At 34.3% G+C, this 23,641-nt stretch overlaps 1 protein-coding gene across 1 annotated transcript; it reads right to left on the bottom strand.

Moving 5' to 3' along the window:
• Window positions 1-9,417: 9,417 nt before the first annotated feature.
• Window positions 9,418-16,132, bottom strand: LOC131146174 (calcium-dependent protein kinase 10-like). The gene is made up of 7 exons (XM_058095557.1): window positions 15,126-16,132; window positions 14,657-14,800; window positions 14,405-14,557; window positions 13,545-13,660; window positions 13,280-13,447; window positions 10,308-10,538; window positions 9,418-10,035 (listed from the first exon to the last, which is right to left on the bottom strand). Exons 1-7 carry the CDS (start codon window positions 15,784-15,786, stop codon window positions 9,862-9,864), a joined length of 1,647 nt encoding a protein of 548 aa, XP_057951540.1. The 5' UTR covers window positions 15,787-16,132; the 3' UTR covers window positions 9,418-9,861.
• Between the last annotated feature and the right edge of the window lie 7,509 nt (window positions 16,133-23,641).

The raw sequence follows: 23,641 nt of genomic DNA, 5'->3' as shown, positions 1-23,641 counted from the left end.
CAGGTGCCCGTGTCAGGGCTCGGTTGGCTGAACCAAAGTCAAAAAGTTTTGGTGCGCGGTTCGAGTGCCCGAAGATACGTTCAGTTAACCGAATCGAGGAATTTGGTCACCCGAGGCCTGTTTTGAACTGAAAAGTTCGGCAGCCTGAGTTGGTGAAAAGTGACCTTCTAAGGGTTCGGTCGCCCGAGGGAAATAGGGTCATTTTAGGTTCGGTTGCCTGAAACTTGGTCAAACTGTTGACTTCTTAACAGTTCGGGCGCCCGAGGAGTTTTGAACTTCTGTGGTTCAGTGGCCCGACCTCTCACATATTTGCCTATTATATTGAATTTAATTTCAATCTGATCCCCTGATTGGGCAAGTGATTATGGGGACTTTCTTATGTACTAGTGCTAGAACCTAGGGTTTTTTCAAGTACACCCAAAAACCTGGCGTCGATCGACGCCCTAAAGTCATTCGGTCTCTATGGTCAGTCTATGGCATTTTTTAGCTTAAAAATCCTACATGCATAACATGCAGAGATCATTACAGACCCAAATAATATAAATTACAACAATAAGTCTTCAAGTCTTCTCATATGCCAGCATATGATCTAATAATATAAACCTACACACAAACTAGATAGATATTAAATACTAGAGTATTTGTCATTATCAAAATCGGGTGTGACCTATAAGGTCAACAATATTATTGTTGTCAAACTATAAAACATAACTCTGATATCCTGTATATAGCTATCTATCATCATCACGGCCCCGAGCGGGTGTCGTGGTATCCTATGCATTCTTTGTATAATATCTATGCAGTGGAAAACATATATATCCAAACCATATCCCAAAATACACAATACTAGAGTGCTACTAATCCTCCATACACATATATATATATATGCATACAAATCGTTCCCCAAAAATCCCAAAACACTGAGTGTAAGAACTCGAACTGTGATATATGGATTTAATTAATTAAGGGAAGGGTAAAATGATAAGTGAGCAGGCTTCATTGATGAAGTCAGGGTTCATCGACGAAGGCCTTATGTTTCTCAGCAACGAATTTTAGAGGCTTGTCGAGGAGGAGAAGTCGAGAGGTTTTGGGAAATCGAGAATCTCAGGCTCGTCGACGAGGTCACCGTCTCTTCAATGAACTGTCTTCAGTGCCTCATCGATGAAGACGCCATCTCGTTGACGAGAGCGGCCGATTCAAGAGGCTATAAATATCTATTTTCATTGCTTAATCGCTAAGAAATCTCAAAATCTCTCTCTATCTCTCTAGAAACTCAACATACTCTCTCTCTCTCTCTAGATTTACTCACCGTACGCTGAGAGAATCTTCGATCCGAGGTTACCACAAGGATCAAGGTAGGATTGTCTATAAGATCTACGGATCAGATCTTCGTTCCGGGCGTTTTCGAGTTTTGGCTTGAAATCAAGGTAAGGCTCAGTTTTTAATTCTAATCTAGTATTTATGTAGGGAATAGGATTGTGAGTATCTTTTGTACTGTATTTTGTAGCTTTTGGGAACTCGGTTTGCTATTTAGGGGCCGTAGAGTTCGGGATTGACTATTTGGGGAAAGGTAAAGGGATTCAGTTTATGTCGATTATTTTTTAAATCAAACTCAGTAGAACTATGGTTCACGGTCCTGTGTGAGTTTTGGTTACTCATTTGGGGAAATCTAACGAGTAAAAACTATAGGTTTTTTATGTTACAGTTTTTGGAAAAAGGAGGCGACGGGCTGCATCCCTTGTTCGAAAACCATAAATATATTGTGATATATATTGTGTTATAGGGATGGCCATGTCTTGACTTGTTTAAACTGTATGTGTTTGGAAAACCATGATTTTATATTACCAAATGGGTGTGCTTTGTTTGGTTATATGAGCATGCATAGCTGTATTTTGGTTGAAATGCAATTGGAACTGGGTTCCGAATTATTCTAGGTACTGAAAGAGTGTCTGGCTTTATATCTAAGGGCGTAAAATATCACCTGCCATGTTTACTAAGAGTGTCCGGCTCTATATCCAAGGGTGTGAGCCTTACCGGCTAATCACCGAAGGGTGTGGATCCACCAATTGTACCGGTGCGACGCCATGGGAGTTTGGGACTATGCCATGTGCCAGGGATGCCATGTAATGCGGGATGGCTTTGGGCCGAAGGGTGTGATGACACCGAGTTTCTTGATCATGTGTGTGTGCGTGTATACACTGTACTAGAACTGTTTTATGAAAATATTGGAATTGCATTTAACTATGTATGTTTTTTGTCATGATAACACTCAAATGCCACACACCGATATAACCTGTATCTGGCTCACTGAGAGGTGTCTCACCCCTGCTGTACATACATATTTTACAAGTCCTTCAAGTAACCGCAACTAGTGTCCTAGTGTGGGAGCGTAGTGGTCGGTGTACTATGAGAGGTACTTGGTAAGTATTAGGATTGTACTGGGTGGTCTTTTGTGGTTTTGGGATGACACCCAGGTTGTATTTTGTGTTATGGACCCTAGTACTTCTGTATAGACTCTGGTATGGTATTGAATATGTATAGAAAGACTTTTTCGCTGCGTATCTGTTTTGTAAATGAATGTGTATACGGTGCCTGGGAACCCCACGAGGTCAGACCCTCATTCATTATGGTGTATCATGGATGTTTTGGTATAATACAGAGATAAGTTAGGTTACTAATTCATCCCTGGGTCCCATTACCGGGTTCGGGGTGTGACACTAAGGGCTCTACTACTTAGCCCAAGACTCACCCCAAAACTATGCTGACTCAGTCACCTCCTCTATCTTTGAACCAGCCTTGCACGTCTCTTTGGGTTACTTGAAATGTTCATAATGTTGGGGTGAGACACCTCTGAGTAAGGAGAAACATGTTGTTACCAGTGTGTGGCATATGAGTCTTTACATAAAACATAACCTTTATTTAAAACTATAAATAAGCTAGATATCATGTAAAAGTATCTGTACTATAGCCCACATCTGTGTCATTTATAATATAGTAATTCTATGTTAATAATTCAAACATTCTACTACCTAAAATATATAATCTATGTTTTCTGTGTATACTGTATATGTATATAATTATGAAAACTCCCATAGATGGTTGTATGTCATGATTTAACCCCTTGTGAAAGGGTTGTGAGGCCAGTAGGCAGGACTAAACACTGGTTGGCCTACCAAAGCTAGTATAACTATTTGCATATGTCTGTATATGCTTATAGCACGAAAGGCCAGCTCCACTTGGTTCGGACGCCAAGGAGCCCTCTACCATACCTATGGCACGATCGGTGATACCATAATCTATCTAAGACGTATGGTTGCACTATCTATACTGTATAGTTACGGTAGTGTGCTCTGTAAACTACTCTGTTCCATTAGGGTCTGATACTATATAATACTATTTCTATATAACATCTATCAGTTTTACCATGATTTTGTATAAACTGTATTAACCATGATTCTGTAATTCTCTGTATTAACCATGACGCTATAATAACTGTAAATCTGTATAATCTGTATTTCTATATGTCATGATTCTGTAAAATATTGTATAATCATGGTTTAGTAAAATACTATAAAATCATGGTTCTGTAACATACTGTATAATCATGGTTCTGTAAAATAATGTATAACCATGGTTTTGTAAAATATTGTATAATCATGGTTCTATAAAATACTGTATAATCAAGGTTCTATAAAATACTGTATAATCATGGTTCTGTAAAATACTGTATAACCATGGTTCTGTAAAAACTGTTTAATCGTAATTCTATAAATTTATATATAATTATGTAATGTACCAGTATTAGTCATGCCACACAAATTAAATAAATCTCAATAAATATAATATGTAATAATGTATAGTTTCCTTGCTCTAATTAGTTCAAAAATCATACCCCGTAACTCATATTCAAATAGTATGTTTTATCCGTAAAATTTCTAATTTAACTGGCATAACATATTTCCATTACCGGACTTTCTGAGAACTGTTTATTATTTCCCTGTTCACGTTTACAACATTCGTAATTTCAACGCCCTGAAATTACATATATATATATATATATATATATCCCCTTGTCAATCAACTGAATATCCAGAATAATTGTCATACTCACATTTCTAAACTATAAATTATTTATCGTTTTACCTGGGTTCCTGAGATAACACCTGATAGGATCCTTAACCCATGCTTGAGGTGTTTGGAAACCCAAACCCTGAAATCACAACACCCTAGTTTAATCATCCTAAACACTAGTATATCAACATCTAATACAAAATTTGGGTTCAGAAAGGCCTGATAACTATGAAAACCCTAAAATATCCTACTTACCCTGATTTTGGAATGGTGCCTAAACTTCTCAAATCAAGATTTTGATCCGGCTAGGTTGTATAGAATCTCCCCAAGATTATCGTGGTAGCTTATGATCGTTGAACCGGGGAGAAACGGGACTGAAATCTTAGAGATAAGGTGAGAGGGCCAGATTTATAGAGAGAGAAATAGTAAGAAAACAATTCTCTCGCTAAAAATGCAATTTTTGACTATATATAGGCAATTGTCCACGTGGCTTCGTCAACAAGCCACGTGTACTCATAGACGAACCAAATAAGGGAGTTCGTCGACGAAGGTGATTAGCTCGTCGACGAACCAAAGGGTTTGAAATCACTCTTCTCGGTATCTTTTCGTCAACGAAACAATGGAGTTCATCCATGAACCTTATGTGGTAGTTCGTCAATGAAACCAGTGCATTCATCGATGAACTCTGCTTTGTTCCTTTTAAATTTTCCCCTCACTCTATTATTTAATCATTATAATTTCCGGGTCTCTACAATTGGGGTTGAGTATGCTGGTTTTGTTCAAGGATTTTTGTGAGCAAGGTAGATCATATGCAGGGCTTGCAGGGTACTTCTTGGTGAAGTCAGTGAACATGGCACATTTCTCATGTGACCGATCGCCAAAGGTATCGCTAGATGGGAAAGTTGCAGGTAAATTGTGGGTAGGTTTTGCGGTAGACTGTTCGCTTGTGAGTGGATGTCCACGGTGCACTATTCTAGTGAAGAAGGATCTAGGCTTGGTGTTATGTTCGAATATTACACTTTTTTGGGATATAAGAAATGTGGGTTCAAACTAGGTGATCCTGTGGTAAACAAAAAGGTGATCAAGGACATGACTTTTGTTGATGAAGTCATGGAGCAGCGTACTCAGGTAAAGAAAGAGAGACAAATGCCAAAAAACTACAACAACAACAATCATATTATTCAGGTGGAGTTAGGGACTCAGGGCAGAAATGTGGTGAGTTCTGTCTCAAGTAAACAGTATCACAGTATGAATGGGCATGTAATGCAAGTGGAACAACATACTCAGGGCAGAGATGATATAGTTCATATTGCAGGGAGTTTCAGCTCGGGAGACCAGCAGAATCACGGTGGACCCATGTGCATTATCAGACCACCACTTAAGTATAAATTTGGCATTCTGGTGTTTCATGTATTCATTACTACCAGCAACTAGGTTTCAACTATTTTTCAAGTTGCAATGCATGGCAAAGGGGAAAATAGAAGTGAATTGGTGAGGCTTCCAATGTGGAAGAGGGTGATAGGATACAGTGAAGTAATGTATCTGTTGTGTGTGAATGACATGTTATTGGCTGAAAAGGCTTTAACTAAGGATAATCAGTTGAGAACTCTATTGAAATTTTTTTACATGAATGTTTTTTTATATGGCCAAGATGGGTCTTAGTTTGCTGATTCACATAGACAAAATTGCAGGGAGATTAGAGTTATCTCAGGGTGATTTTATGGACAGGGCTACAGGGAGATCAGTGTTATCTCAAGGTGGCTTTATGGATAGAACCGCAGGGAGACTTTGTTTGTAGTCTCAAGGAGGTTCTATGGAGAATCAATACGGAATGTCTACCATTCGGTTCCCTAGGATGGGCTTTGATGTCCGGGATATGTCAAAGGTTTCCCAAAATTATGCAATGGGGTGTTTCAGCAGGCAATAGAGTGAATCATCAATTTTTAGTTTTGTTGAAGACTATGTAGGGGGCTTTAGTGATATAAAGCTTGCAATAGTTTTGGTGTTTACTATTGTGGGAAAGTCTTGCTGGAAGCCTAAGGTGAAGTCTTCGAATATTTTATACACAACTGTTTCGGGGTTGATGGTAGAAACTGAAGCTGCCATCGGCAAGTTCAAGCGGCGCTGCTTGGACTTGGTGCATATCTCCAATTGCTGGAAAGGAGATAGTCCCAACCAAACATTTTAAGGTCAAGGTAGAGCAATCAGATATGTTTCTCAAGTTCTCCTAAGGGGTATATAATCGCCAAGGTGGAGATTTTTATATTTGTGTGACTGTTATACTTGGTGGAGTTCATAAACAAATGAAGAAAAGCATATGGTTGAAGTTATTGGTGCTCTACAGCAGGGACTCGTTGACGAGTGTCGCTCACTCGTCGACGAGAATATACCAAGAACTAGAAAATCTTAGACATTCAGTGACTCGTCAATAAGTGGGTCTTACTAGTCAATGAGTGGACTTCTCTCTCTCATACCGAGAGCCAAAAATCTCAGACATTCAGTGACTCATCAATGAGTGGGTCGTACTAGTCGATGAGTGGACTTCTCTCTCTCATCAACGAGTGCCCTGCTCATCAATGAGTGCTCTCGGGGCTGCAAGGAAATTTTCAAATTTTGAATGTGAATGTTGTGACGATTGGGGATTCGGAAGGAAGCCTTTATAGGGTTATTAAATATACCATTTTGAGTATATTTTTGTAAGAGAGATGGTGAGAGAAAGAGAGAAGATCATTGTATACCATTGTAGTGTGTATCTTTGATTTTCATAGTGAAACTCTTGCCAATTGCTTCCGTGGATGTTGGCCTTGCCGAACCACGTAATTAATAGTGTCGTTGTTCTTATCATTGTTTTCTTTATGTTGTTATGTTGGTGCAAGTATTTTGTATTCACCATTTAGATTGTTGCAAGTGTATGTTTGATCATTTACAACAATATTATTACTCTGTTGTGCGTTGTTTAAGAGGCGTTATTTCACAGCATTATATTAATTAATTATGCACTAGAAAGTATAAATCACTTCATGAATAGAACTTCTTGAGATTTTTTTTAAGCACTAGGTCCTACAAATAATAATGCTACAGGTAATGCCGAAACTATATATATATATATACATACACACACACACACACACACACGTGTGTGTGTGGGAAGTCCAAATAGTATTTTGATTTAATTAGGATGACAAAAATAATTTTATGAAAATAATAAATCCTTAATTGTACTAATTTAAACTATAGGTATTAAAATAAATTTTTTGAGTAATATAGGGAATAACTTATGATTTTACTCATTATTGATAAGAAGGTTGGAAAAATATTAAAAGTTGTAAGTACTATTTGATTGTGTCTAACATAAAAATAAGTGGTGTTTAGATACAAATTATAAGTGTTGTATGGGTACAAATTATTATCATGTGAATAAATAATTATATTTTAATTAAAATTTAATATATTTTCTAATTAACAAGTTAATTAAAATTTTCTATTTAATATTTGAATTAAAATTTAGTATTTTCTATGTAAGCAATTAATTAGCATTCATGTTAACTAATATTTTAAATTTAATATTTTTTGTGTAAGAAATTAATTACTATTATTGTTAATAAAAATTTTAAATAGATTTTATCTTTTTAAAAAAAATAACTAAAAATTTTAATTCAAAATTTAATTAAATTTTTATATATTGTCTAATTACAAATTAATTAAAATTTTAAATTGAATTTAGAATTAATATTTTTAATCAAATTTCAAATATTTTATAATGAACAAACTAATTAATAAATTTTGTTAAATTAACATTTTAATTTATTTTTAGTATTTTCACTAAATAAAACAATATATGATTATTTTTTATAATTACCAATAACATATTAATTTAATAATATTTTTAGAACTTATCATTAATTATTACTTAATAAAACGACCATCACGATTGATGCCCAGAGTTATTTAAGTTTTATAAGCTTACCACTACATATAAATAGTAACTACTAACAAGTATTTCAAAGCAATCTTGGATTGATACTTTTTTTAGGTAATCACTTATTTGGGTGTAAGTCAAATATATATATATATATATATATATATATATATATATATATATAAATGTTTATTTAATGTATTTTTACAATAAATATTTTTCTAATGTGATTCCGGACAAGTGCAACTCCTAGATAATACCTCTACCATTGTAGTGAAAAATACTAATTTCACCTGAGGTGTAGCTAAAAAAAATAAGTAGGTCTCAAAATTTACAAGAATCTTTTCTAAGATTTCAAAACTTTTAACATAACTATTTAAGATTTGTCAAAAAGACAATAATCTTTTTGAAATTTAAAAGACAGTTATCCCAAAAATCAAATACTAAATAAATAAGGGATGCCTATAAAATTTTTGGGACTTCAAAAGAAAAATCCTTATTTTAGTGTCTTTTTTTCCAAAGCCTAATGAAAAGTATCACTGCTCCTATCAAATTTTAGCAAGCCCTGCAATTGAGGCCAAAAGGAAAGTGTAGAAAGTGTTTTTCTCAAGTCCTTTTGTTCTCACTGTTCTCTCATTATTCCTTTCACGAGAGTAATCAAAAGGGAGCAGCCACTTTAAGTCCGAAGATTGGGGATGATGCTGCAGAGCATGCAGTCCATTTTGCCTTTTAAGCGTGCCGCCATCATGAAATCAGGCGTACCAAGACACCCCTTTTATAATAAGCTGCTTCCTCTTTTTAACACTTTTTATTTCCAAAGTTCCATGAAAGATAAAAAGTGGTAGCAGCAGCAGCAGCAGCAGCAGCGGCGGCAGCAAACACCACCATGTGTTGACACTCAATGCCGCCCCCACTTCCCCCACAATGCTTTTATGTTCTTTTGCCCTAACCTTTTTTCCCATCCCTTTCTCTGTATTTTTGTTTCAGACAAGCACTGGGGGCAATCAAAGCATGCAAAATAAACAAATAAATAGTAAAATCTTTAAAAATTTATAGAGGACAAAAGCATGCAATTTTAAAATCAAAATCTCTCAAACATAGGGTAATTGTCTTTTCATTAGCAATAATATTTCTGCTGGAATATTTAGAAGAATGACCAAAAGAGGTTACGATGCCAAAAGGATTTACTTAATATAATAGCATCCATAGACGACTGCTTTAGAATGTGCTATTCACATCAAAAGCAAAATTTAAGTGTGTAAACAGCTCATTGCACTTCGAAAACTACTTGATGACAAGTCCCTGCTTTTGTCCCCAGAGAGCATTGATTATCTTTAGTAATAATTCAATGCTTACAATTCCAGCAGGGACGTTGTAGCAAACTATCCATAATCCATAATTGGATAAGATCAATTACCAAACTAAAATATCTAAACTTTCCTGAAGTTTACATTATTAATAAACTTCTCTGTATTTTTTGCTGCACAAAGGAAAACACAAGAACGGAGAAAAACATTAAACACCAATACCATTTTACCAATATACAAATAAATGCGACACAAATTTGTCAACTGGAACATCTACTTCATCAATCCCTAGCAGCAATAGCCAACAAGTGCATGCAATATGCAGTCCTATAACGAATGCCTCATGCAGCCAAAGCCAAGCCAACTAAAGTCTCACCAGGAATAATGAAATCCAAGAATATTCCCGTACTATCCAAAGGCCATTCTTGAACCCAGACTTCCATTCTTTGAAACCAATGCTTTCCACATACAAAATGCGTTGTGGATGGAAGCAGCTGCATTTTGGCATCTCAAAGCAGGTAAACAGTAGGACACAACGAAAGCAAGATCATGAACTCCCTAAGCTCATACAACAACGGTTTGACCACTAATCCCATCCTCAAGTTGCAGGGAACCATCCTTCATCAAGTTAAGGCTCAAGCTCTTGAACCTTTCCCTTGAATACTGCCGAGATGCCTTCCTCCAATCAGTTCCAGTTTTCATCATTGCAACAAATTCCTCATAACTAATGCGCCCATCCTGAAAGATAGTTGCAGCATAAAATTATGATTCATCCTGCACAAGAATAATGTGTTCTGGTTTTCTGGGGTGTGTGCAGTGCACGTGTTTATGAGCATGGTGGGGGACTTGGGGATTCATTTGAGAAAGAGATGAGACATATATACATACGTGTGTGTGTGTGTGTGAGAGAGAGAGAGAGAGAGAGATTGGGGGAGAGGTGGGTAGGGGAGGGAGGTGGAGAATCTTCAACTTTGACGATCATTTATAAATGGCAAGTTTGAAAGTCAAACCTTGTCCGTGTCAACTTCACGCATGATGTCGTTCAATACTTCAGCATCAGTTTCACCTGTATCATCTGCCAAGGATTCCTGCAGCTCCTCCATTTCAATATATCCACTTCCATCTTTGTCAAAAAACACGAAAGCTCTACGAAAATGCTCATCATTTTCCATCCTCTGTAAGTGAATTGTCACTGCCACGAACTCTCCATAGTCCAGCACTCCATTCCCATCAACATCAGCCTAAATCAAACATTAACAAAACAATGCCCTATTAGTGACACAGAAATTAGAAGATTAGTTTTGACATACATAAATAAATATATTTTTAATTATACCTTATCAACCTCAGGCTTCCTAGATATTTGTTGCAATAAAAAAATAATGTTACTTTGGTGGTTGAACAAGATTTGCCAGGTCATCAAATTTTCAAAGTCAATAAATAACTCTAGCAGGTTGTTTCAGAAAATTTGAACTTATTGGAACTATCTTAATCAGATGTAAACTTTCATATATTTCACATTCCTGTTGATAACGATTTACACAAAATGACTCCTGTTTGGCGGACAATACACTTTACACAACCAAGGAAGAATAAATAGGCAGCACAATAGTTCCTAACCACGAGGGGTGTAATGGCTCCAAACCATTCATAGAAGTATATAATACATAGGTCTGAAGATGTCCTCCATTTCATCCTGATTCCTAACATGGATATCTAAAAATCAAATGTAGAAAATCAGCAACATTGCAGACTCCACAATCATCCAAGAACTCTCACCATTTCACAATAGTAAAAGGCCAAGGGAATCTTGATTAAAGTGCTATGCTCATATACTGGTGTTCAAGCCTTCCTATTTCTCACCAGTATATGAACTAGTACTACACTGCAATTAATCATTAAGAAGACTTCCTATATGCTACCAAAACGCTCCTGCATCCATCTTCAGAGAGATTCATTTTTGTAATGTTCATTGTTTCAACGATAAGGCGACATTATTACATTTTAAAAAGTTCAGTTATCTCAACCAGCAAAATCAATACACACTCCAGTTCCTAAGTTTACATCCAAATAACAGAATCTCAGTTCCTAAAATAATAAATTCAATGACACAATACAAAATTATATAAGACAAAAACACATAGTGAAACCAAGGGCAAGACCCTGTCAAAATTAATAATCATCGTAGGAGCCATAATTTTGTAAGCACCCAAAGAGGTAAAAGATCATATAGTAAGAAACCAAGCAGAAAGGGTGGAATTAAATCACTCATTCAAAAAACCAGGGACTGCTTTCAAAATATGCATTTAAAACCAGTAACATAGAAGGCTCCAGTAAGGATAAAATTCAAGACAGATGAAAGGAAGAATAAGAGAATCCTACACCAACTGGAATTTATCATAATAAATACTCTGCAAAAAAGAATGAAATGTGAAAATATAATCAATAAATATTACCATGAAAGGCTTCACTTATTTGAGAGATGTTTGAAAACACACTGCAAACTGAACTTGTTTTGTGATATTGTGCCATCATTTCTTCATGCGTGTGATGAATTTGTACATCAAAGAGCCACATAAAACAAATTGGGCCATTTAATTTCCAGAAGAACTGAAAAATGGCAACCAGTTCGAATCATATAGACTTCATTCAGTTCCTATATGTGCAATGGATTCAACTTGATTTAATCAATGCTTTGTGACAGTGGTCCTACTTTTGGTTGTATTTTGCACTCATATAATGCAAACACTTGGAACCCTTCCAAACTAGAACAGAAACTTGCAATTGCAATGACCATATCCATTGGAAGAACACTCCACTAAACATGTTCAATGTTTCCTGAAAACAAAATGGAGCCTCAAACCTTAAAGGTTCCAGACTTCAGAAAGATTTTTAAAAAGGTTCAGCATGGACATTAAACAAGTGATTGAATATAGTGCTTTGCCCCGCCCCACCCTCCCCAATTGTTTTTTAAACCAGCAACCCCCAATGTGCAGTCCAGAAATGAATGTAATAACTGGAAATTAACAAATATACTAGAGAACAAAAAGAAAGTATTCTTAGAAAAAGGAGTTGACCAGGTTTGCAGGGGAAAATAATGGAAGTGAGCAATTAAATTGGAGTGTTTGGCAAAGCTAGGGCAATATATTTGTGTGCATGTTGGTAGGGATTGCAGCACTAGGTGTTCAGGAGGTAGATGACCATTTATGGCCAGGCCCCTCTGCTACACGTTATACTATAAAAATCTTCTTCCCACAATCTCGGGACTAAAGCTGATAACAACAATTTACCAAAATGTGAAAACTGAAAAAACTGAAATTTCACAAAGTCACAAATTATCAAAAAATTTAAAGGCAAATATAGAAAATATTAGCATTCAAATTATTCAAAAGTAAATAATAGGGGAAGCCAAACAGAAAGATACAATATAATTGTAAAGGCTATTTCAAAAATTAGATTTGGGAAGAGACTGTTTCCATGACTCAAACCCACACCAAGTTGTAATGGAGCAACTTAATGATGTACAAATCATAATGGAACAACCTTAATGATGCACCAAGGCTTGGCCTCCAACATATTTGAAGGCAAAGATAAAATAATGCAGCTCAGTGTAAGCTATTCTAAAATACATGCGGCAAGAAATAATGGAAATTTTAGCAGGCTGACAGAGTGAAGAGATATGAAGGAGTAATATGGAAATCGGCCATCTAAATGTTTCCAAAAGGTTAACTTGACAAACAAAGCATGCATTTGAATAGATGACAAAACAGATAGCCAGAGGAATGAGAGACTATCTGAACAATGGAAAATCTATAGTGCATAATGCAATGTATTAAAGGAAGCATGCAGCATTATAACAATATCAAAGTTGACAAGAATAATTTGAGACATCAAATCTAACGATATAGATATCACAGACAAAAAATAATGAATACAGAAACAATTTTTGCAGAAAATTTCACAAATAACCCAAGAAATTTACCACTTCCATCAGCAACTTTATCTCTGGTTCAGCTAATTGCGACCCTACTTTCCGAAGCCCAGCTTTCAGTTCTTCATATGTTACTTTACCATCATTGTCAGTATCCATCAATGTAAACATATCTCTGATCACTTCTACCTCTTCAACAGATAAGTGTTGGGCAATTACCTGCAGCATTTAATTGGAAAGACACAAATCACTCCCATGAACTGCACATCATTACAATGACAGTAAGAGCATGAGACATCCAATAATAGATGCTTACTCGCATGGCCTTCTTTTTGAATCTATTCATCGCAGAGAACTGCTTGAGCCTTGCCCTCACAATATCTCCTAATGGGACATTTGGAGCTTTCTTTGCATTTTGTAGCCAGGAATGTTCTGCCAAGGGGAAAAAAATATATTGAGAAAATTATTTTACCAAAATATGTGATTCACCTTTAAGGGAAGGGGGGGGAGGGAGGGGGCGATTAGTCTCCCAGCAATAAACTATATGACAAATTAATTAATTCATCTTCTTATGTTGATGAGATTTATGAGTGTGTGCTCCACTAAACTAATCACTTCTAAAGCTCATTACATTGTTCAGACCCAGTTCCACAAAAAGAAAGCCGGTGCTTCATTTTGAATGCTAGTACTATAAATAGTAGGAGACTTGCATTTTGGAATGCAATGAGCTTGTGCACTTTTAAAAGAAAAGGCATTCATTTATTGATTCTGTAGTTTGCCTAGAGTGCTTAAGCTTATCACAGTTGGAAGGAAACCAAAGCAGGCTGCCATCAATAGAAGTATTTGTATAGATCCAAAACACAAGATTTAAAGCCAAAGGTTTGGGGAGAACTCACTACACCTCCAAAATAGAGAACTTTGTCTCAATTGGAATATTTGTTAAAAATCTTCCAGGGGCAAACTGAAGTTGTACCAGTCAACATGTGCCTTTTTCTTTTCCTTCACAAGAGAATGTCATTTTATAGTTGTTTTTGGGTTAAATGTTTCAGTGAGTTCTTCATTGATCCATAAATAATTGCAGATATAGTACCGGGTGTTAAACTTTAGCTAAATAAAACAAATTTAGTAATAAGTTGAAATTCAGCATGATAAACCCAAAACCCCAGAAGCAATTACCTAGCACCTGTTGAGCCGTCAAACGCTTTCTGGGATCTGGCTCCAACATCTGCCGAACCAGACTCTTTGCACCATCCGAAATCTGAGGCCATGGTTCCCGCTTAAAATCGATCACTCCACGCAAAATGGCCAGAGCAACACCTTGCTCGGTCTCTGAAATAAAAAGTTAAAATCGTTAACTTCAGATTCAAATCCAAATCCAGCAGACCCGAAATCCAAATTTGACAATTACACAGGAAATAACTACATTACCAGCCCAAAATGGGGGCACCCCACATAACAAAATGTAGAGAATCACCCCTGCACTCCATATATCAACTTCCGGCCCATAGTTCCGCTTCAAAACCTCTGGCGCCATATAATAAGGACTCCCCACAATCTCCGAGAACCGTTCTCCTATCATGATTCAACAGTCCAACAAAGAATTAATCAGAACATCCCACTGAAATTCTAAAACAGGAAACTTCAAGTCAGTACCAGAACCAAAAACCCATGAAAATTCTCAAAAAGTTGGAATTCGAATCAGCACCAAAACCAAAAACCCATCAAAATTCTCAAACGTGGGAGTTCGAATCAGTACCAGACCCGAAAAATCGATGGGGAAACAAAACCTTTAAAACTCTAAAAAGGGGGAGTTCAAATCAGAACGAGAACCAAAAATTAAAAAAAAAAATTAGATGGAAATTCTCAAAAGGGGAAGGGCTTCAAATCAGTACCATACCGGGTTTAAAGAACACTGAAAGCCCAAAATCAATAGCCTTCAACGGCGAGTGCTCGCGCTTATTCGCAAACAAAAAATTCTCCGGCTTCAAATCCCTATGCATCACGCCGTTCTCGTGACACATCCTCACGACTTCAGCTATCGTCCTCGCGACACTCGCCGCCGCTCGCTCGCTGTAATGCCCTCTCGCCACAATCCGATCGAAGAGCTCTCCACCCTCGCAAAGCTCCATGACAAGATGCACGTTGTCGTTGTCTTCGTAAGTAGCTCTGAGCCTCACGATGTTCGGGTGATCTGGAAGACTGGACATTATTGCAACTTCCCTCCTCACATCTTCGATGTCCACCGCCGTTCTCAGCTTCTTCTTCGATATCGACTTGCAGGCCAAAGCTTCCCTGCTCTCCCTGTCGGTACAAAGGTAGGTGATGCCGAACTCGCCCCGCCCGAGTTCGCGACCTAGTACGTACTTGTCCCCGATTCGCGTCCGGTGACTCAACGGGATCACATCCTTCAGGACTCGGATCGGCGCCGGCGACCGAATCGAGTCTTCTGCATACGGGTTCGGTCTTCGCCCTCTGTACTTCTTCTTCCTCGGTTTCTTGTCACTGTTCTTGCTCTGGTCTTCTGAGTCCGCTCTTGTGCACGCGCAACAATTACCCATGCTGTCTCCTCTCTCACCTACGCTCTAATCAGAGCTTCATACTTCACGGTAAGCCGTCGGCGCCGGAGGTGTGGCGGTCGTCGTCCTGCCGGTCATGGCACGGCAGGAGAAAACGCGGGTCAGTTCAGAAAAAATGAATTTTCAAAAAAGGTTATTATGGTTATGGATTCAGTTAAAGCCGGATAATCAATTATCAATGTGAATATTTTATCATGGCTTGAGTGAATTTACAGAAATGGCCTCACCCGGTTTAAGTTTTTTCGTGGGCAGGGATTTGGTATTGTTTGGACGGAAAGAAAGTTACAGTGGGTTTCTGGGAAACCGCGTTTTGTAAATTGCACACAAGACTTTTCTGCTCTTGTGATTACAGTCCGTCAAAACTTCAAAATATCCTGTTTTTATTTTTTATTATTTAAAAAATTTTACCCACCAAAAAGCTAATAAACGTAATAAATTAAAATAATTTTAGCTTAAAAGGTCGTCTAGACTTTCATGTCTACCAAACACTTTTTCATTTTCCATCGATGACTTCATACTTTCTTGCAAGACACCTAATGGATGGGCCCCGAGAAACTCATGCAACCACCTTTTAATTTTATGGTCAATTACATGAATCTGGACCGTCGATGACTTCTCTGCAATAAATGGAGGGTTGAGATCCTCTGAGGACCTCTTTGTTGAAGTTGTTTACCCAATACGAAGTAGCGTTGGCTTAGGTGGAAAGATTTGATTAAGAGTGGAATCCATGGAGGGAAATTTTCTCGAGAAAATTTGAATGTGGAGTGGGCACTCCGGATTACCTTCCAGGCCTCCACTCACCACCATCCATCCCTGTAATTTACTTTTATTGGTGTGCGTTTGATTTTTAAAAACTTTTTCCAATGTCAAAATCCCTATTTTAGCAGTTTGGTTTGGAATCGTTTTGTATTAATAAATAAAATTACAAGTTAAAACTGAAAAACTAAAATTAAAATTTTCAATCTTAAATTTAAAATTTATTTGATTAATATTTTTCAAATTAAAATAAAATAAAAGTAATTGAACACGTATTCAGTGTTATTGTAAATCAAGTAAGAATTAAGAAAATATGATTAAAATAGTTATATATATATATATTAAAAACAAAAATAAAAACAAATTATCACTGTTTTATTTAGTCATAAAATCATTTTTAGTACCCCAAGAGTAGTCCTATCACACTTGAGAATTGAAAAATAGGGAAATAATTTTTGAATGACTTTTATTATTTTTAAAATTTTAAAACCTTTTATGGGTATTTTTAGTAAATTCAAATGTTCATTTCATTTTTATTTTTATTAATTTTTTTATATAATATGAGTGATTTAACCCATAAAAATTAATTATACACATTTTAAAGTACCGGTTAAAAGAAATTTAGTTTCCAATTTTAGCAAAATATATATTAAAAAAATGACAAAATCGACAACACAAGCAACTTTGTTGCCGTAGCTTGTTTTTACGGCATAATAGTAAAAAAATAAAAATAAAAAAATAAAATCAAAATAATGCTTAACGCAACCTAAATTGCGTGCCCGTAGCTTTTTAATATTTCGTAATACTCTAATGCTACATTTAGAGTATAGATTTCGAACTCTAAATTTAGACTTGAGTAGGTTCAAACAAATATCAATTCAATTTTATATTATATTTTATTTAAACTCAATATAAATTTAAATCCAATACTTCTCCGGATAACATTTGTTGTTATCAATTGTTAAAATTTAATAAAAATCAAAAAATCAATTATTTACAAAAAAATTAAATATATATATATATATATATATATATATATATATACATAGTCCTTTTTAATTGCAACCTTCGAAAGTGTAAATGCAATATCAAAACTAATTGCTAATTTCAACAACAAAAATAATTGTCTATTGAAACTAATTTTCCTGACGGTGCTAACAGTGTGAGGATCAAGCATGTGACCGAAACCAATAAAGATCATTTAGGTCATGTCTAAATAGGGTCAAGATGTGAGAAGTAAAATTGGTTCACAGACTACTAGCCTTTTCTACAACCGATGTGGAATAACCCCAACAGGTGTGTAAAATGTCTAAGTGTGTGGAATGGTAATAACATAGTAATTTTATTATGAGAATAAAATAGTACAAAATTTTCATAAATTGTTATATTTTTACTACCATATTTCACCCTATTCTTAGAAAAAAAATATAACATATTTATTAGTTTAGAAGCCATGATTTGCACTGAGATATCCAAAAATCAGTAAAATTTTAAAAATAAAAAATCGAAAAATCAGTAAAATTAATAAAAATTATTCATTGATTGCCAAGCCATGACTAATTAATGATTATGTTTTTTTACTGTTACAATAATTAATGATTATAAATTATAATTTGAAATACTAATAAATTTTTTGGCACCTTATTTCTGCAAAGAGAGTGAGATCAAACTAGGCAGGATGTGATCAAGGAGAAAAATGTCTTTTCAACTGCATCACCCATCACCCACATGGGCTTCCCAAAAAAAAGTTAAAAAATAAAAAATAAAAGTCAACTAAAATGATGAAAAATTGGAGTGAAAGCTACTGTTATATGCATCTTCTTTATTCCTATTGGCAATTGGCAAGGAATAGGTTTAGGTTAAGTTACCAACTGAAGGTTCTTTCTGGACCAAGTAAATGTGTTTTGTTAGTAGTGAAAATAATTATTTGATGCCCAGTTGATTTTTTTTCCATAGGATGAAAGCAAATAGAGCCATATAAACATGAATTTTAGGTACGGTTTCTCAATCGTTGTTGAAATATTTTTGTTTGTTATCGGTGGGGATGACAAAACGGACCCAACAAATGACCATTTACATGTTCATTTAAAATGGGTTTGGGTTTAAAGATGTACGATTTATTTATAAATGAGTCAATTCGAACCCAATCCAATTAATAATAGGTTAGTCAAATTTGAATTGGGCGCTTGATAGCTCACCTGCTTAACTTTATATATATATATATATATATATATATATATATATATATAAGATAATAAATTCTATATGTATGTATATATTATGGTATTTGATGTGCGTACGATGTACATTGTATTTTTTAAACAAATAGACATAAGATAGAAGTTATATAACTACATTTTTTTGAAATATATAGGAGAAAAAATGATAAATAGTTTTGTAAGTACTATTTTTAAAATTTTTTTAAATAACTTTTTTAAAATATATATTTATATAAAAATAAATTAAATAATGAATAAGTACTGTTATTAACTCACATATATTAAGATATTAATGAAAAAATAAATAAATATGTGTTTTTTTGTTTTTTTTTTTAAAAAGTAACTCATATTTGACAAAATTTTAAAAAATTAAAGTAAATATACTATATATTTCTTAGAAAGTATTTAACTAGTACTCATTTATATCCTGTTTATTAATTAAATGGAATCGGATTTGTGACTTACTCGCTTATTTATAAATGGGTCAACCCAAATCCAACTTGTTTAAGTTCCTCCCGTTTATGACCTAATCGAAGCCCAACCTGCAAACCCCTTTTGCCACACCCTAACTCAAAATTATAAGATTTTTAGTTTTTTTTTGGTCGATTAAAATTTCATGACTAAATTAAATAACAAAACAAAGTCAACTCCCTTCTCCATACTTCTTTCCTTTTCTTTTTTTTTCAAAATTTAAACTCAAAACTTCTAATATGAAAGACTCAAACTTTAATCATCGAGATATTTTATTTGATGTTAAATTTTAGGTAAGGTAATAAATTGTGATATTATTATCACGTTACTTTTGACCCAAAAAAAATATAAGAGTAAGATTTTGTGAAAGTCACATTTATAAAAATCGTGAAAAATTATGTCAACCAAATGCGAAGAGTAATAAAATTAATTTTTTTGAACGCAATTACCCTTAAAAAAATAAATTTTAAAAGAAAATTGCCTTTACACAACATATGAAGTGTCATTTTTAATTCACACACCTAAAAAGTGGAAAAGAGGGCCATTGTTGCATCTTAAAGCTCACCTTAATATCATTTCAATGTATATAGAAAATGGTATTTAAATTTTAAACTATCGCTTATTAGAGTTACCTTTGTGTGGGCAGTTTGGCTCCATTTTTTTTAAAAAAATTTATTCCTCCAATTTTTTTTGGAAGAAATTGTATTTTCATTGTGATGACACTATGTAATAATTATTCCTTATATATTTCTTATTATTTCATTCACTATGCAATACGAAAAGAACCAATATTCATATGATGAAATTTAAGAATTGTTGTTTTTCATCTATTCTTTTACCACGTTTTCTAAAAACTATCCTTTGGATGGATAGATTGGGTCTCACTTCCTTTCGTTACTAATTCACCCTCTCGATTTTTGTTTGGTTGGTTTAGATTTTTTTATTTTTTTTATTTTATTATTTTTGTTTCTTATTTAATTTTATTTAGATTTGTAATCCTATTTTGATTAGTTGTTCGTGTTGTTTTTGGGAGACCTTTAATTTTTTTTATCTGTGTTAAAAAAGTCCAGTCCACAGAGAAGCTAAACAGCTCAAGACCCTACTCTGATACCATGTTAGAAAATATATATATATATATATATATATTTCTAACATTTGACATTTCGTAAATCAAATATAAATAAATATTAGAATATTTTTTAGAATAATCATTCGGTGACATCACATTCACAAAACGACATCCTTGATTGTTGCAACAAAAAAAGTGTTGGGTCATTCTAAATCATTACTTTGTTCAAATACAAAGTCTTAAAATGTAATTGATTCCATGCGGATACCCTAATTGAACAAGCCTAATCTACGACAATATTATAGGATCTCTATTTGTCCGTGCTTTCATTTTCTAATGAATTGGATTTTTGTGTTGTGAGTTGACCCAGTCCATTTTGGTAGCTTTGGATTCAATTAAGCTTCAGAGAAAGCTGGTCAAACATTTGTCTATTGAACATGAGGACTACAGTCAAAAATTTTGCCTTGCACTGTAAGGCATTTGGTTTTATGGACATTCTGGTGTTTAACGATTTGGATTTTTAACAGAAAAATGAAGAAAAAAAATGTGCAAATAGAGAACGCCTCGTTTTATTGTGTAGGTTAAGTTTAGCATCGGATTTCAATCAATAAAAAATAATTAATTAGGCATCGGGCCATCAAATAGAGTCTCTCTCAAGGCGCATGCATCAAGTTTTTAGACTCTCTTTAAATTAAAGATTTTATTCAAATAAAGAAAAGGATAGTAAAGATGATCGTTTTTCGTTGTTTTATTTATATATATTAGACATTCATCGAAATAAAAAAGTTATTCTAATACGTTAAAATTTTTTTAAAAAAATGTAGACATATTTAAAAATTAATTTTTATTTATTGATTTTTTTCACGCTTTTTGAAAGATTTTTCCTCCTTAATTCATCTTCATCGTTTAGTATTTTTTAATGAATTTTATAATGAAGTAAAAAATAAGTCATTTTTTAATTAAAAACTATAATACATAATAATTGAATTATGCATTATTAGTTTTATCTTATAATAGTGATTTTTATTAGTTTTAATATTTATTATTATTATTATTATTGCACTTTTTATTATTATTTTCCTTATTGTTACTATTTTAATGTAATAAATATTATTATTAGTTTTTTAATTATTTGTAATTATTATTAATTGCTATTTTTTTTTTTATAATAATGTAATTTCATTCCTGCCCCTGCAAATTAGAGGCGGCTAAAGAGGCAAGCTAGTGGGCATTAGGTGTAGCGAGGAGAGCAATGATGGGTGAGCTCCTTAGTTGCCGTGGTGATGTAGGACAGCCTCTTGTGGCCAATTGGAGGGAGCAGCCTGTGACCTTCGTGGTGGTATGATGGCCTCTAATCATGACTTCCAAGAAACCTTCCTTTCCCTATTTTTTAATACAAATTAAATCTTCATTTCAAAACCCCAGATTTGACATCCTTTTTTTTCCTTTTTCTTTTTTCTTTTTTAAAGTAATTGTTCTTGAAGAGTTTACCCTTTAATTTATATAAAAGTCGTTAAGAAAAAAAATCACAATTTTAGGAGGCTGAGGATATTCAAATCCGGCACATTAAGAGAGGAATTGATTTGAGAATGTAACGTGTTAATTTGAAATTGAATTGTATAAATATTTTCAAATAATTAGTTCTCAGAGCGGGAATTGAGTGATTTGTCAAGTGTGGAGGTGGAAATAGACTGATTGTGTTAATCCCATCAAAAGTACAAGGATAAGGATAATGAGACTCGTATAAATCATACAAAAGGAGAGAAATAGGGAGATGAAAAAACTATATTAGAAGAGGTAAGGAGAAATAGAGAAGAAACTAAGCGAAGGAGAGAGAGAGAGAGAGAGAGAGAGAGAGAGAGAGAGAGAGAGAGAGAGAGAGAGAGTATTGGGACTTATTTAGCACTAGGCTAATTATATTATATGTGCAAATCGGTTGAGAGATAGATAAAAGATAGATCACACACACATATATATACTCATTTCAAGTCAAACTTGGAATTACAATTGAAACTCAAATTGTGCCCAATTGTTACTACCTTCAAATTGCACAATTAAAAATTATACATTTAATAATACTGTTGATCATACATTTAAGGAGCTTTCAATAATTAAATAATACAATTATTGTAGTTTGCTCCTTATGATCTCACCTAAGAAGCTACTTGCAACACTTCGCTAATGATTAGGCAACATCTCTGATGACTGGGCAGCCTTCTATTGCCTAATGACTGGGAGATCTCTCTTGCCTAGTTGATCACTTGTCACTCCTCAATTTTAGTAATAAGTTTCTTGTCATTTGGGTGATCTCTACATGCCCAGATGACGTTAGCCCTACTCTAGAGTGTGCACAAAGATGACATGAATAGTGAAGTATATGATTAGTGTATCCTAAAAATTTAGCAAGAAAGCATTGACTGTATAAAGTATAAACACCTTTAAGATGCCTTATGAATTTTGTAACATTGCATTTGTGAGTGTCGTAACATCCTAGAGAGATGACTCCAGGTGACGGGCAGGATCAAAATTCTAAAATGCTCCAATTGAGTGGTGAATTCGATATTATGTTATATGAAGTTTGGTCTAATACATAGATTGAGAAATGAATTACTTTTAAATATAATGGAGTCACCACTAACCTATTTATTTTAGGTGCAGTTAGAACACCTATTTAATGTACTACTAGTTCATTTGTCACTTAGGTCTAAGAAAGTCAACAATCAATGGTCTGCATCACCAGAATTGGATTCAGGAGCACAATTATGCAAAGGGAACATATTAGCACCCCTTCACACCTTGTCCAGCAGACATTACCTGATTAGTCTAAAGATTACCATCAAAATTGACTGATCGAGACTTCAATTCTTCAGTTAATTTATTTACCTAACCTTTAAATATTGAATAGCTCTACAAAAGACATAAACTATCCTCACCTCAGGATCCCAAAAGCATGCAAAGAACACAACTCTCAGTGATTCTTTAAGGATTATTTATTCAAGATTTCTCTTTTCTTTTAAAAAGTGCTTATTACCTTACTTCATTTTCAGGAAGACTTGCATAAAACAAAGACTTCCTGCCTTCAACCCTCAAAGACATGCAAAGATATAACCTTTGAGAATTAAAGAAAAATTCATTATGGTTTTTCAAATATTAGTTCAGCAAGATAAACAAAGACAATGGAAGGACTAAACATATTTACAACATACAATTAAAATCACAACTTAAAAAAAAAAAACAAGTACATGTAAGGTGTGCATCACAATCCAAAGATTCTAAAAGAATCACTAAAGACAAAGTGACCGGGTTAGAATATCCGCCCCTC

This window comes from Malania oleifera, chromosome 13, assembly GCF_029873635.1.
Source record: "Malania oleifera isolate guangnan ecotype guangnan chromosome 13, ASM2987363v1, whole genome shotgun sequence".
Classification (NCBI taxonomy): domain Eukaryota; kingdom Viridiplantae; phylum Streptophyta; class Magnoliopsida; order Santalales; family Ximeniaceae; genus Malania; species Malania oleifera.
This window is presented reverse-complemented; position numbering and strand designations above follow the sequence as displayed.